At 40.7% G+C, this 15,411-nt stretch overlaps 1 protein-coding gene across 2 annotated transcripts in view; it reads left to right on the forward strand.

Annotated features, from left to right (window-relative positions):
• The window catches only part of LOC127412760 (hepatocyte cell adhesion molecule-like), a 57,804-nt gene extending 42,837 nt beyond the window's left edge, over positions 1 to 14,967 (forward strand). Inside the window, exons 5-9 of one of the 2 annotated variants that reach the window (XM_051649386.1) lie at positions 8,346 to 8,579; positions 8,767 to 8,838; positions 9,055 to 9,162; positions 9,290 to 9,373; positions 13,996 to 14,967. In XM_051649386.1, the coding sequence (XP_051505346.1) occupies positions 8,346 to 8,579; positions 8,767 to 8,838; positions 9,055 to 9,162; positions 9,290 to 9,373; positions 13,996 to 14,072 (575 nt within the window). In that variant the 3' untranslated portion in view covers positions 14,073 to 14,967. The remainder of the gene's footprint in view (positions 1 to 8,345; positions 8,580 to 8,766; positions 8,839 to 9,054; positions 9,163 to 9,289; positions 9,374 to 13,995) is intronic. The other variant, XM_051649387.1, reaches the window with a different exon arrangement.
• Positions 14,968 to 15,411: the final 444 nt, after the last annotated feature.

Below are 15,411 nucleotides of genomic sequence, written 5' to 3' on the forward strand. Positions count from 1 at the left end.
TGACTCTCTACAGAGCGAGGGGGAGGTGCTATATACTTGATAATGGTTTTTAGGCCTTTCCACACAGATGCAGGATCATTGGCAGAAAACTGTTTTTTCAGCTTTTCAGAGTAGCTTCTTTTAGCCACTCTGATTTCCTTAGTCAGTGTGTTCCAGACCTGGTTGTACAATATTTTATCCCCACTTCTGTAAGCATCCTCCTCTGAGTTTTGCTGTAAACCATGGTTTATCGTTTTTGAATGATAAAAATGTCCTAGTAGTGATGCACATATCCTCACAGAAACTGATATATGATGTCACAGTATCTGTGAGCTCATCCAGATCTGTGGCTGCAGCTTCAGAAACACTCCAATCAGTGCAGTCAAAGCAGGCTTGTAGTTCCAGCACTGCTTCATTGGTCCATCTCTTTACAGTCCTTACTACAGGCTTAGCTGATTTTAGTTTCTGCTTGTGGGTCAGGAGAAGATGAACCAGACAGTGATCAGAGAGTCCTAAAGCTGCATGTGGGACAGAGTGATATGCATCCTTTACAGTGGTGTAACAGTGGTCCAGAATATATCTTTCTCTGGTGGGGCATGTGATGTGTTGTTTGTATTTTGGCAGTTCACATGTGAGGATAGCTTTATTCAAATCTCCCAGAATAATAAGTGAGTCCGGGTGTTGTTGCTCCATGTCTGTGATGTGATCAGCCATCTGTTGCAACGCTGCGTTCACGCACGCTTATGGTGGGATATAAAAACTCACCAGAATGAACGAGGAAAAGTCCCACGGTGAGTAAAAAGGCTACAGTTGATGAAGAACGCTTCTAAATTAGGAAAACACATCTTCTTCAATGCTGTTACATCTGCACACCAACTTTCACTGATGCAAAAGCATGTTTCCCCGCCTCTTGTTTTCCCAACACGATCCATTCTGAGCAGCTGGAAGCCCGGCAGATGTAACGCACTGTCCAGGATGGCTTCACTCAGCCAGGTTTCTGTGAAACACAGAGCAGCGAAGTTAGAAAAGTCCTTATTTGTTTGAGTGAGTAGAAGCAGTTTGTCCATTTTGTTGGCAAAGGAGCGGACATTCACCAGATGAACAATTGGCAGCAGGGTCCTAAAGCCACGTTGACGAAGATTCACAAGCACACCGTCTCTCTTTCCTCACTTGCGTCTTTTGGATCGCTTGTAGAGCACCGCAGTGCCTCCAACTATGATGTCTATTAAAATGTTCAAATAATCAAACACTGGCAAGAAATTATCAGGTATGCCTGCCGAATACTCAGCAGTTCATCTCTGTGAAACTGATCGGGAAAGAGTGACAAAAAACATGACAAACAAACAAAAGTGACAAAAATGCTAGAGAGCTCCACACCGAAGCAGCCATCTTAGAGTTAATCTAAATTGATGAGAATTCAATAATCAAACTGGAAAAGGTAAGACCAGTAATAAGACCAGTGTCATATATTTTTCATAAAAATACTGTATGCAAATAAATTGCTAATCATTTTCCAATACATTTTAGCTTTTCTAACTATTTTTCTTCATGACTATCATTAAAGACTTTTAGATGACAAACTATCAATTTCAAAAGTGTCCACAGTTGAGTCTGTAGTAAAAAGGATTAACGAAAAGGCAACCATTTATTTTATTTTAATGTTTTTTCATGCTTGTCTTTAAAAAAGGAGGCTGAGTTTTAACAGTTAACGTCTTTTTTTTAAACTGATGTTTTCAGCTTCCTTTAGATTTCACACTGGTCATCAGCACATTTCCTGTTTACTGAAGCTGTGAAACGGTGTAAAAAATTATTCAAAGCTAGGTGTGTGAAAGCAATGCTTCTGTCAGAGTGAATATCATATCTGTAAATGGAAACCAGGATTCAGTCCTGAAGATCCAAAGACTCATTTCACAATCTGAAGCAGCATTCACACTCTTCTGCTGGGATTTGACTCTTCTGGAAACTGGACGTCAGAGAAATGCTGTTCATCTTTGGACTGCTGCTGCTGCTGATACCAACTGATACATGTGAGTCCACTTTCAGATCAAACTTATGTTAGGATGCCATGTGTTTAAAACTAAATGTTTTTGAGTTTCTGTTGGTAGATCTGAGAGTGTGTTTGTGTTTGTTTTCTTCAGGTGTGGAGATGTTCTGCAGGTTTAATCAGACAGATCCCTGTTACACAGCTCTGGGACACAAACTCAATCTGCAGATGCTGCTGGACGCTCGAGATCAACAGCTGGAGTTTAGAAAATGGGAACAAAAAGCAGATGCTCTTTTTACAGTAAAGAATAACAAGATAAAGGAACATGGGCGATATGAATTAATTAGAAACAGATCTGAGTTTATCTTTAATAATGGGACTCTGATTATAAACAGTGTGAACAGATCAGATAATGGGACATACAGATTACAGATTTATAACTCTGTTGGAGCACAAACACATGAAGTAGATCTTCAAATGAATGTTGAAGGTACAGTAACAATTTCTTAATATATATATATATATATATAAAGCCACTTTCAGCTCTCTTGGCTGATCAGATATTTTAATTTTGCATATCAAACATTTCCTAAAAAATATATCATGTGCATCAACTGAGTGTAATTCCAGATATTTTTATGGTTTAATGTTTTGCTTGTGCTTGGTTGTCAACAAGTTTTTAATGAAATAACCAAAGTTTATTTTATTCCACAGAAAGTACACTGAAAAAGTGTTCCCCTGTAAATATTTCCTTGATGTGGTAGCATCTAAATGGTTTTATTTAAGTAACAATAGCAGGTTACAACTTGTTACAGTTCGATGTGTGTGAGTGACTGTTTCAGGTTTGTCAGTGTTGCTGAAGCTTCGTATTTTTAAACAGAAGCTTGTTGAGCAACTTATAATCAAAAGTAGTTAAACTACTGAACCACTCTTGAAAAAGTGGCTACTACAATCTACACTGAAGCTATATTTATGAAGCAATATTTAAAATATATATAGAACAATCCTTTCAAATTAATTTATTGCATTAGAGACAACATTTTCTTGCACAAAAAACAATGAGCGTTTTCAAATGAACTCAGTGAAGATGACATCAAACATGAACAGATTAAATACAGTCAAAACAAAACGGTACACCCTTATTTAAATAACGGAGTCAAAATCTCATAATGAACAGCAGCATTTAACTAATTATTATAACATACAAAGAAGACCTTAAATGCCATGAAAAAAAAATCGGGGAATAATTGTTTTAGTCTGTTCATTTACACTAACCATCCGAATGAACCAGTTCACTATAATCAGACTTTCCAATGCAACATATGAGAGGGAGAGAACCGTTTAAGACAAACCAATTCACTAGAAGAGTTAACTCGACAGTTAACTATTTAACTGTTAAATGTATACCTCGGGTCTTTAGTAACCTGGGACCTCATTCGACCTCCTGTCCCTCATTCCATTTGTGGAGTTATTCCCACACCTCTTTAGTATTCCTCAACCGTTCCTTATGAACAGTGTGGAAAAATGATAATTTCTAAATTGCAAAAAAAAAACATATTTTTAGAATTGTTTAATTACCAAATGTGTATTTGTCATTAGTGACCCGAGATATGTTGTTGTGTCATATTCTTATGCACTTCCATAAATCATATTTTTATGATTATTTCAACTATCACATGATAGAAATCTTTGTTTATTACAAGATATATTAGTTCTATATTCATACAAATAAATACTATATCACATTGATTTTCTGCAAAATGGTGAATTTTCAGTATATGTCATGTGTTAATGCATTCATATTATACATGCTATTTGTTACTCAAGGTGGCACAGATGTTTCAGTGATTGGTTTGATTTACATTTGACATTGCTATTTGAAGAAGCAACATTGAAGTAAACTATAGCAAGTGTGACACATGAACAATATGATTTGTTTAGTTTTAATAACAGAATAAATAGTAAAACAAAGTAACAAAACAGAGAAAAAAGGCAGGCAGTGGTTTGGTACACAGGCAGACAGTCCAGGAAGGCTAACCAAGTAAATCCAATAGGCAGAAGGGTAATCCAGTAAACAGGCAATAAATCCACAAAACTCACAAGCAGGCTGGGAAATACAAGAAACAGGCAGGAGTCAAAAAACAGGGAAAACAGGATGGGTAAATAACGCTCAGAAATGTTGACAAGGCAAAACAAGCCTTCGCACTGAATGCAAGAAAACAGGGAACTTAACCAGAGTTAATATGAACCAGATGTGAGAGTAATCAGTCTGAGTGGAGGATTATAGGAAATGTAGTTCGTGAGAAGTTAGTACTCTGGGGATGGCGACCTCTGGTGGCGTACAGGAGAGACAGCAGGTGCTGCAGGTGTAACAGAGCCCCCCCCCACCCCCACGAATGGCTCCTGATGTGAGGAGGTTGTCTACGTCGGGGTCTACCTTGACCTCTGGGAGCGGGACGATTAGGAAAATTGTGGTGGAATTCTGTGATAAGAGCAGGATCTCAAATGTCCTCTGAGTTCGTCCAGGAACGCTCCTCAGGGCCGTAGACCTCCCAGTCCACCAAGTATTGAAGCGTCCGACCCCGGCACCGAGAGTCCAGGAGCTTGTGTACCCGAAAGGCTTCCTCTCCATCAATGAGGAATGGAAGGGGTCTCTGGGGTCTTGAGGGTCCTCCTCTCTCGGAGGTGCCGCGGGTTTGAGCACAGAAACATGAAAGGTGAGGGAAACACGGTAATTAGCAGGGAGCTGAAGTTTAAATGATACTGGATTGATTTGACGAAGAATCTTGAAAGGACCCACATACCTGGGACTTAGTTTCTTGCACGTGAGTCGCAGATGAAGATCTCGGGTAGATAGCCAAACTCATTGTCCAGGAGCATAGTTAGGGCCAGTGCGCCGATGGAGATTGGCCTGTTCACTGTCGGCGAATGGCATGCTTTAAGTGGACGTGAGCTTGATCCCAGATAGCCTCACTGCGCTCGAATAGATTTAGAGGTAGCACACACGTTGCAGTTCTTTACATAGTCAGCGACCTCAGTCGCTAAGTTCTCCCACCAAAACCGGTTTTGCACTAACCTGCAATTAGCTTGGGCGCCTGGATGTCCTAAGCAGGCCGAGTCATGAACCCACTGTAGAACTCTGTTTCATAAGGAGCTGGGAACAAAGATCTTATCTGGAGGGCAGTCAGCGGGAGTGGGTTCTTGTTTCTGAGCTTGGGTGATGTCTGCCATTATGTCTCATTGAGCGACGGGAGTGACAATAAGAGTCACAGGGTTGTTGCCAGTAGTGGACCCATGAATGCGGGACAGGGCGTCAGCTTTGGTTTTCTTGGAGCCAGGTTGAAAGGTGATGGTGAAATCAAACCTGGAGAAGAGAGACCATCGAGATGGATGAGGATTTAAACGTTTGGCAGATTGAATGTACTCTAGGTTACGATGATTTGTGATCACCAGAAAAGGATGACGAGCTCCCTCTAGCCAATGTCTCCACTCCTCCGAAAGCCACCTTAATGGCTAAGAATTCTTGATTGCCGACATCGTAGTTTCTCTCAGCCGCAGATAACTTGCGTTAGTAGAAGGCACAGGGATGGAGTTTGGTGAGAGATCCTTGTCGTTGGGAGAGTACCGCACCAACACCTGAATCAGAGGCATCAACTTCCAATATGATGGGTTGATTAGGGTCTGGATGATGAAGAATGGGGCAGTAGTGAAGTGCCATTTAAGGTCATCAAAGGCTTGACGAGCAGGAGGTGTCCAATTTAGTTTCTGGGCTTTACCTCGGAGCAATGAGGTGAATGGGGCTGCCACCGAGCTAAAACCTTGGATGAATCGTCTGTAGAAGTTGGCAAAACCAAGGAAGCACTGTAGTTCTTTGACTGACACAGGTAGTGGCCACTGCAGTACGGCTTGTACCTTGGAAGAGTCCATGGTGACCCCCTCGGAGGAGATGACATACCCCTGGAAAGAGATGGTAGACTGGTGAAACTCACATTTCTCCATCTTGGCATAAAGTTGATGTTGGATGAGGCGGTTGAGCACCACTCGGACGTGTTGAACATGCTCATCAAGGGAAGAAGCGTATATCAAAATGTCATCAATGTAGACTATAACCCATTTACCAACGATATCATGAGAAATTTCATTTATAAAGGCTTGGAAGACAGATGGACTGTTGGAAAGTCCGAAAGGCATTACCTAGTGTTCATAGTGGCCGGTGTGTGTAGAAAAGGCTGTCTTCCATTCATCCCCCTCCCGGATGGGGATTAAATTGTAGGCGTTACCAAGATCCAATTTAGTATAGATTTTGGCGTTTCGTAACTGCTCAAATGCTGCTGGTACCAGGGGAAGGGAATAGCGATACTTGATGGTAACAGTCTTCAGGCCTCGGTAGCCAATACATGGACGAAGACCCCGTCCTTTTTTCCTACGAAAAAGGCAGCAGAAGCAGGAGAAGTGGATGGTCGAATGAAACCTTTTTCAAGGGACTCCAAAATTTACTCCTCCATAGATTTAGTCTCAGGTTCGGATAAGGGGTATATCTGTCCACGTGGAGGAGAGGAGCCTGGCAGAAGGTCAGTGGCACAATCACAGGAACGGTGAGAAGGAAGCTGTGTAGCCTTTGATTTGCTGAAACCCTCCTGGAGATCAGAATAACAATGTGGTAGGATCGAAATCTCCTTTTCAGGAAGAATTGTCATGGTGCTTACAGGATGGAGAGAGATGGGTTCAGGAAGGTTGAGGCAAGACTGGAAACAGGAAGTACTCCAACAAGAGTACTCCAGGAGATCTCTGGGTTGTGAAGTCTCAGCCATGGCAGGCCAAGAACAATCGGATTCTTAGGAGAGTGAATGACAAGGAACTGAATCTCCTCACTTGAAGATGAATGGGTTTGAGTGATTTGTAGAATCTTGCCAGAGCCCAGGGGTCCTCCGTCTAGCGCTGATACATGTAGAGGAGGGACACAAGGGGCAAAAGACAAATTAAGATTTGTGGCAAGACCCAGGTCAATAAAGTTACCTGAAGCCCCTGAATCTAAGATGGCAGATAATTGATGTTCACTATTTTGAAGATGCAATGTAACAAAAAGTTCAAACTGTTCAATAAGAATTGTGTTTGAAATTTCTAAACTCACTGCCGCGTCCCCCTTCCTAGGGGGACGAGTAGGGCAGGCAGCCAGTAAATGTCCCGACTGTCCGCAGTAAATACACAATCTCTCTCGAAGATGGCGTCACCGTTCCCCGGAGTAGAGAGGAGTGACCCATTTGCATGGGCTTGTGATGACTGGTTACAGTGATATCAGAGTGAAGTGTCTGAAGGGGACTGACTGGACGATGGGCTTTGATTAGATTATCCAGGCGAATGGCTAGTTTGATGAATTCATCAAGAGATCTCCCCTCATCATGACATGCTAGCTCAGTTTGAAGATCAGGATTTAACCCTTGATGGAACAACAGCTTCAATGTGTACTCCACCCACACAGTTTGTGCTGCTAGCTAGCGGAAGGATAAGGCAAATTCAGCAGCAGACCTATTCCCCTGTTTTAAACTCAATAGAAGTTCTCCCGGGTCCATCCCACCCTCAGAGTGCTCAAAAACCTCCCGAAAATGAGCAAGAAAGTGAGACAGGGACCCCTTTAGAATGTTCTCATGACTCCAAACTGTCGTAGCCCAGTCTAATGCTTTTCCTGACAGCAGTGATATGATGAAGGAAACACGAGCTTCATCATTAGGATACATGAGAGGTAGTTGAGACAGAAAAAGCTCACATTGTAAGAGAAATCCTCGACACTTACTGGGTGATCCATCAAACTTCTCTGGAAGTGAGAGTCGAGGACTGACAACAGTTAGTGGAAAAACCCTTCAAAGATACTTGTGGGTTTGGTTGCACGGATTTAAAAAGTTCTTCCGTGATTGAGGTGAGCTTGCACAGCTGATGGTGGTGACTGGTAAGTATGGCTGCTTGCGCTGAAACAAGCTTGTGTAATTGTTGGAAAGCTGCTGGATCTAAGTTTGGTGAAGTCTTCTGTAGCAAGGATGCCGAGGCAGGAGTGTTAAGATCCATATGCAGTTTTAAAAACAGAATAAAGTTTATGCTTAGGGCTCCCATATGCTCAGAAATGGCCATGCACTTAAGGATTAAACAAGAGTTAACTCGCCTCAGTTAACTCATAAGAAAAACTCTTTGTGCATGATGTTGCATTTAGTCGCACTGCACAGATGCTCATCGGAAAAAGTAGCTGGTTACTGAATAAGCTTTATTGCTGTGAAAAAAGGCTCCACTACTGTCACGCAACTGAAAAACAAAGTTAAGTTAGTAGTGTCACTAGTGTTAGGTATTTACTCCTCAACATTGTTCTTGGACTGTACTGTGTCCCTCTCTCCAGCTCCTATTGGCTCAGTGGAAGTGTCAATCAATTGCTCGTCCAGTGGGGAGAAGCGAGTGTCCTGCTCCTCTGAGGGGGATCAGCTCATCTTCAACTGGACTCTGAATGGACAAAAACTGGAGGATGGAAATAACACCATTCATCTGGATGAGGAAACTTCTGGAAACATCACCTGCACTGTGAAGAATCACGTCAGTCATGGACAGAACACCACTAGCGTAAACCGATGTCCTGGTGAGATTATAATCTATGAATGTCTACTGATTTATTAAAACACCAACAGAAACAATAATGATGCAAGTTGTTTGTCTTAAGTTTACTACAGTAGATAACATGATGTCAGCAGTAAATTGTGTTGATGTGTTTTGTGTAAATGGGTTCAGAGAGAGAATGCTGGATATTCTACAATGTGTTATTACAGGAACAACTACTGCAACTGTGATCTCACATCTGACCTCTACAATGAACGACAGCATACAGACGTCAGGACATGGTACGAGTTTAACAGATCATACTCTGTGTGAAAGACTCCTTGGTCTGAAACATTTTATCCATGGATATGAGAGTATTTTGCTGAAAAACAAAATACTGTGAATTACAGACATACATACTGTTAATGTTGTAGTTGTTATAAACAAACCTTTAAATACATTTTTTTTTCTGCTTGTTTAACATAAAAGCTCTTGTGTGTGTTTTTTTTCTTTTATAGTTGTATCAGTCATTGCAGCTCTGGGATCTGGTACTGTAATCCTTATTCTGCTGGTCATCACAGTATATCACATTTACAAGAAGGGAAAACATCTTAAACTGACTGCAGGTCAGTTCATTGAGTTCATAAATCTGCAGTCAATATACTAACGGTTGCGGTACAGTTGCAAAGTTACAATGACAGATAATTGGTCTTTCAAAAATAACAAATGCTAAAAATAATGTTTTCTCATTAGCAGCGGTTAGTGATGATACAGATCTTGTGTACGCTCGCATCACTCATAAGAAACTCAACAGAAAGGATGAACACAAGAGATCAGGTGAGAAAGTGATATTTAGAAAACTGAATGAAGCTCAAAGGGTTGTTAACTTTCAGCAAGCACCAATACAACAAAAACTAACTAGTACATTTGGCTTTGGAAATTAAATAACAAAATGCATGGTTAAAACAGCGATGTAAGAACAATAATTGTACTCTTACTGGTCTGCCGAACGGTTTGTAAGATATATTTACATCATTGAATATTTTCAATTTATCCACCACTGGCAGTTGAATATATTCAGTGGTGCCTGCAGCTGTTTAGTGATGCCCGATTCATGAATGAATCTTCACCTGCATTTCTTTGAGTCTCTTCTTTTCAGTGAATTGGCTAAACAGGCTTGCAAAATGGTCTGAATCGATTTGCAATTCAGTCTGATTTGTTTGGGCTGCTTACTGAATCATTTGGAGTGGTTTTTCACTCAGTAATGGCATTGGGATACTCAAGAGCTCAGAGAACAAACAGTGCTGGATGAAGTGGATATTTACTTACAATCATCTGAAACAAAATCTTTTATCTATCTTCTATCTTTTAGAGAGGTAACTTTGAGAAACTTCAACGAGTACTGTGTCATGTGAATAAGGGGTCGTTCACACTGATCGTGTTTTTGCATCCGTCCGTGCTGTTTTTCAATTGATTTCCATGTAAACATTCGCTAAATGGATGTCTTTGACCACTGCGTCACGTTTCACTGTGTTTTAGCATCTCTCACAGGAGCACTTTATTTTTAGACGCCGTGTCAAGTTAAAAAGATCTTTAACTGTTAAAAATCAATCTCGAGACACCTGCATTCTGCTTTATTGGTTGCGCTGCATCTTGCTTTTTTAACATGAGAATGTGTTTGTTCTGAACGGTTACTGTCTTTTAGAAATGCTTTAGCCAGTAGTTACATGAATGCTACATATACTCAATAAAATAATATTTATTAAAAAAAAAATGCTTCTCTCAAAGTCACCAGAATTGAACGCTTTGGTGTTTTGTTTTGTTTTTTCAACCATGGGGAACAATCCCCCCAGACCCCTCTAGAAAGTAAAGGCCCCGGTATACTTCTGGAGAAGTTCTTCTTCATTCTTTGTTCAGGAGTAAAAAGAAGTTGTAAATAATAGAGCAAAGATATACTGTTTGCAAACATTCAGACATTCGTCACACCATTGTGGTGGGCGTATAGAGGAGCATGTAAATATGAGGACACTCAACAAAACCTTACCTATTGTGACATTAAAATGTGTTATCAATGACTTTATGCCTCATTCTATGAGTAGAATTCACATGAGGTCAGTAAAAGAAGCTGTTTTAACCACTCGTTGATAATTTAATGTAATATAAATGCAGTAGAAAATGTTCAGTTTGTCTTGTTTACATTATGAATTCATGATGCTATTGAGCTAATATGTTATATGTGGCCATAATATGCACTGATTTATAATGACACTGATACTACTGCAAAGATGGGTGTATAAAAGAGTGTTTGTTTTGCAGACTACAGACAAAACAATAATGATGATATCTTACTATGGGCAGATGTGTGAATGACTTTCTCTGCAGCTAGCACATGAATGAATGGGCACTTCAGAGTATTTGAGTAGATTTTATTCCTTTTTTAGACTAATTAAACAAACAAAAATCACACAACATTGTCTTGGAAAATGTCTCTATACATTTAGATAAATTTGCACCAACTCAAAACATCACCGGCAACAACGTCGCCTATGGGCACAAATCCACTTTTGCCGGTCCAGACAGGACTGGCAAAAAGTGCTCTTCACTGACGAGTCGCAGTATTGTCTCACCAGGCGTGATGGTCAGACTTGTGTTTATCGTCTAAGGAATGAGTGTTACATCAAGGCCTGTACTCTGGAGCGGGATCGATTTGGAAGTGGAGGGTCCGTCATGGTCTGGGACGGTGTGTCACAGCATCATCGGACTGAGCTCGTTGTCATTGCAGGCAATCTCAATGCTGGGCATTACAGGGAAGACATCCTCCTCCCTCATGTGGTACCCTTCCTGCAGGTTCATCCTGACATGACTCTCCAGCATGACAATGCCACCAGCCATACTGCTCGTTCTGTGCATGATTTCCTGCAAGACAGGAATGTCAGTGTTATGCCATGGCCAGCAAAGAGCCCGGATCTCAATCCCACTGAGCACATCTGGGACCTGTTGGATCGGAGGGTGAGGGCTAGGGCCATTCCCCCCAGAAATGTCTGGGAACTTGCAGGTGCCTTGGTGGAAGAGTGGGGTAACATCTCACAGCAAGAACTGGCAAATCTGGTGCAGTCCATGAGGAGGAGATGCACTGCAGTACTTAATGCAGCTGGTGGCCACACAAGATACTGACTGTTACTTTTGATTTTGACCCCTCCTTTGTTCAAGGACACATTATTCCATTTCTGTTAGTCACATGTCTGTGAAATTTGTTCAGTTTATGTCTTAGTTGTTGAATCTTTTTATGTTCATACAAATATTTACACGTTAAGTTTTCTGAAAATAAAAGCAGTTGAAAGTGAGAGGACGTTTCTTTTTTTGTTGAGTTTATGTACACACACATATGTACAAATATAAATCTGTTTTATACAGATAGTGCAAGGGAATGTAATGTGCAGAAGAGGTAGGATATGTTAAATAAATATAAATAGACTAAGCTGTGTATTGCACATAATTATTGCTCAGTGGGGCAGTTTTTACTGTTCATGAGATGGATAGCCTGAAGGAAAAATCTGTTCTTGTGCCTGACGGTTCTGGTGCTCAGTGCTTTGTAGCGCCGGCCAGAAAGCAACAGTTTAAAAAGGTAGTGGGCTGGGTGAGTGGGGTCCAGATTTATTTTACCAGCCCTTTTCCTCACTCAAGTGTGTCAAGTAGTGTACAGTTCTTGAAGGGAGGGCAGAGGGCAACCGATAATCCGCTCAGCAGTCCGAACTGTCCTTTGTAGTCTTCTGATATCCGATTTTGTAGCTGAACCAAATCAGACAGATAATGAAGTGCAGGGGACAGACTCAATGACTGCTGAGCAAAACTGTATCAGCAGTGCCTGTGGCAGGTTGAACTTCCTCAACTGGTGAAGGAAGTACAACCTCTGCTGGGCCTTTTTCACAGTGGAGTCAATGTGGGTCTCCCACTTCAGGTCCTGTGAGATGGAAGAGCCCAGGAACCTGAATGACTCCACTGCTGCCACAGTGCTGTTGAGAATGGTGAGCGGGGTCTATGTTGGGGTGTTCCTCCTAAAGTCCGCAATCATCTCCACTGTTTTGAGCGTGTTCAGCTCCAGGTTGTTTTGACTGCACCAGACAGCCAGCTGTTCAACCCCCTTTCTGTGTGCAGACTCACCGTCATCCTTTATGAGGCGATGACATTAGTGTTGTCTGCAAACTTCAGGAACTTGACAAAGGGGTCCTTGGTGGTGCAGTCATTTGTGCACAGGGAGAAGGATAGTGGGGAGAGCACACATCCCTTGGGGGCACCAGTGCCATTGGACAGGTGCTGGAAGTGAATTTCCCCTGTCTCACAAGCTGCTGCCTGTCTATCAGAAAGTTGGTGATCCTCTGACAGATAGAGGTGGGAACAAAGAGTTAATTTAGTCTGGAGAATAGCTGGGATGATGGTGTTGACAGTCAAACTGAAGTCAACAAAAAGAATCCTTGGATATGTCCCTGGTCTGTCCAGATATTGCAGGATATGTTGCATTCCCATGTTGACTGCATCATCCACAGACCTGTTTGATCAATAAGCAAATTGAAGGGGATCAAGAAAGGGTCCAGTGATGTCCTTCAGGTGGGCCAACACCAGTCTCTCAATGACTTCATGACAACAGACGTCAGAGCGACTGGTCTGTAGTCATTAAGTCCTGTGATTTTGGGTTTCTTTGGGACAGGGATGACGGTGAAGCGTTTGAAGCAGCAGGGAACTTCACACTGCTCCAGTGATCTGTGTGAAGATGGGGGCCAGCTGGTCAGCACAGGATTTTAGACAAGTGGGTGAAACACCGTCTGGGTCCTGTGCTGTGCTGTGTCTTTTGTTTCCGGAAGACCTGGCACACATCCTCTTCACAGATCTTAAGTGCAGATTGAGTAGCAGGAGGGGGGAGGAGGGGGGTTGCAGGAGGTGTTGATGTTTGTGTGAAGTGAATGTCAGAGCAGCTGTGGAGTGTGAGACTGGGCTTTCAAATCTACAGTAAAAAACATTCAGGTCATCAGCCAGTTGTTGATTCCCTACAGTGTTGGGAGATGGTGTCTTGTAGTTAGTAATGTCTTTCAGGCCTCTCCACACTGATGCAGGGTCGTTAGCTGAAAGCTTGTTTTCAGTGGCAGTAAGAAGGTGTTTAGCAGCCAGTTCAAAATTTCCCCAGGCGAGCTGTTACCAACCAAATAAAATGAATGCAAAAACACCTTCTTTTTGGCTATATTTTTTTTCTAAATGACGTCACACCCGTTCATTCTTCGATTTAGTATGAAGTATACCAGGGCCTTAAGGGTACACTCAGTCATATTTCTGTACGTACCCTCAGATGAAATCTCCATGTGCCCATTAATATATTCTATCTGAATATGTAAACACAACACATTCATCATCATTTATCTCATCCCATTGTTTACCATTTGTTCATTATCTGTTCATACTGTCTGTAGAGATGACTCTGACTGCAGAGGTAGAATATGCTGCAGTAAATCTTCGGACAAAGATGAAGATGAAGGAAGAGGTTTAGTATGATGTTCATCCCTACTAGAAAAGTGATGAAGACACATGGATGAGTGAAGAAACATTTATAAAGTAAACCTCTAGACTATCAGACAGGACTGAAGAGAGTGGACCCACAAACCCTACAGTAAGATAGATCTCCAGGAGCAGTATTGCTTACTCTGGTTTAACACCAAATAACTCCAGTAAATATTTCTCACTGCTAATATAAAAGTAGTCTATACAGAGGCATAAAGAACACCATTTTTATGGATTCAGTGTATTTGTATTTTAAAGTTTTACTGCTGTTCATGTAAATTGTTTCGTAATATTTATTTTTATTTTTTATTTTTTTATTAATATTTTTTGAGTGCTGTGTTTGTTTTGTTTGTCTCTCCATGGCTGAAGTGGAGCATCTATTCATTATTCCTTAATAAATATTTAAAAGAAATCTGGTAATATTAGATCTGTTAGCTTTCCTGATATAAAGTAAATAATAAAGTATTGTCTGTGTAGTATTTTTATGTATATTAAAAAGGTAACAGATTCTTAACTGGGTAGATGATGATCTTGTTTGATTTTAACCCAGCCGCTGTTCAAATATGGGACAGAACACACGTTGGGCTTAACTAACCCAGCAAGTTGGGTTGTTCATTTTAACCCAGCAAATGGGTTATTTATTCAACCCAAATGCTGGTTCATTTTTACAGGAATGCTGGGTTAATTTAATCTCACATGTGGGTTAATATTTTCAGATTGTTTTATCCTTAAAAAATATTGAAAAATAAACCACACCATAAAAAAATGTGTAAACATGGTAGCTCCTTTATTTTGGATGAATATAAATAAATAATTTATGTAATAAATACATTTAAACAAATGTTACAAACATTTTAATAAACAGCATGTAGAACAATAAAGTAACATTTATAGTTAATGTTAAATACATTAGGCATTAAAAACAATAAACACCCATTGTTTTATTAAAAGGATAGTTCAACCAAAAATGAAAAAGTGAGCGCGTTTACAGGCATCTTCTTACACCGATGATGCTTAACAAGCCGACAAAGGTATTTTGCAGAGTGGGTAGGAGGAGAAAGCTAAATTTAAGAATTCTGAGCAAATTCACATTCAAATAAACTTCATTCAAGTGCAAAATTGATTTTCGTTTGCTCAAAATGAATTGATCTTTGCAAGAAGATACATTGCTTTACAAAACTGAGTTTAAGCACATGCAAAATAATTTATATATATATATATATATATATATATATATATATATATATATATATATATGTGCATTAAAAATATCATCTTGCACGTGCAAAATAACTTTTTGTGCGCTAAAAATTTCATCTTGCACGCGT

The sequence above is a fragment of the Myxocyprinus asiaticus genome, chromosome 22 (genome assembly GCF_019703515.2).
Source record: "Myxocyprinus asiaticus isolate MX2 ecotype Aquarium Trade chromosome 22, UBuf_Myxa_2, whole genome shotgun sequence".
Classification (NCBI taxonomy): domain Eukaryota; kingdom Metazoa; phylum Chordata; class Actinopteri; order Cypriniformes; family Catostomidae; genus Myxocyprinus; species Myxocyprinus asiaticus.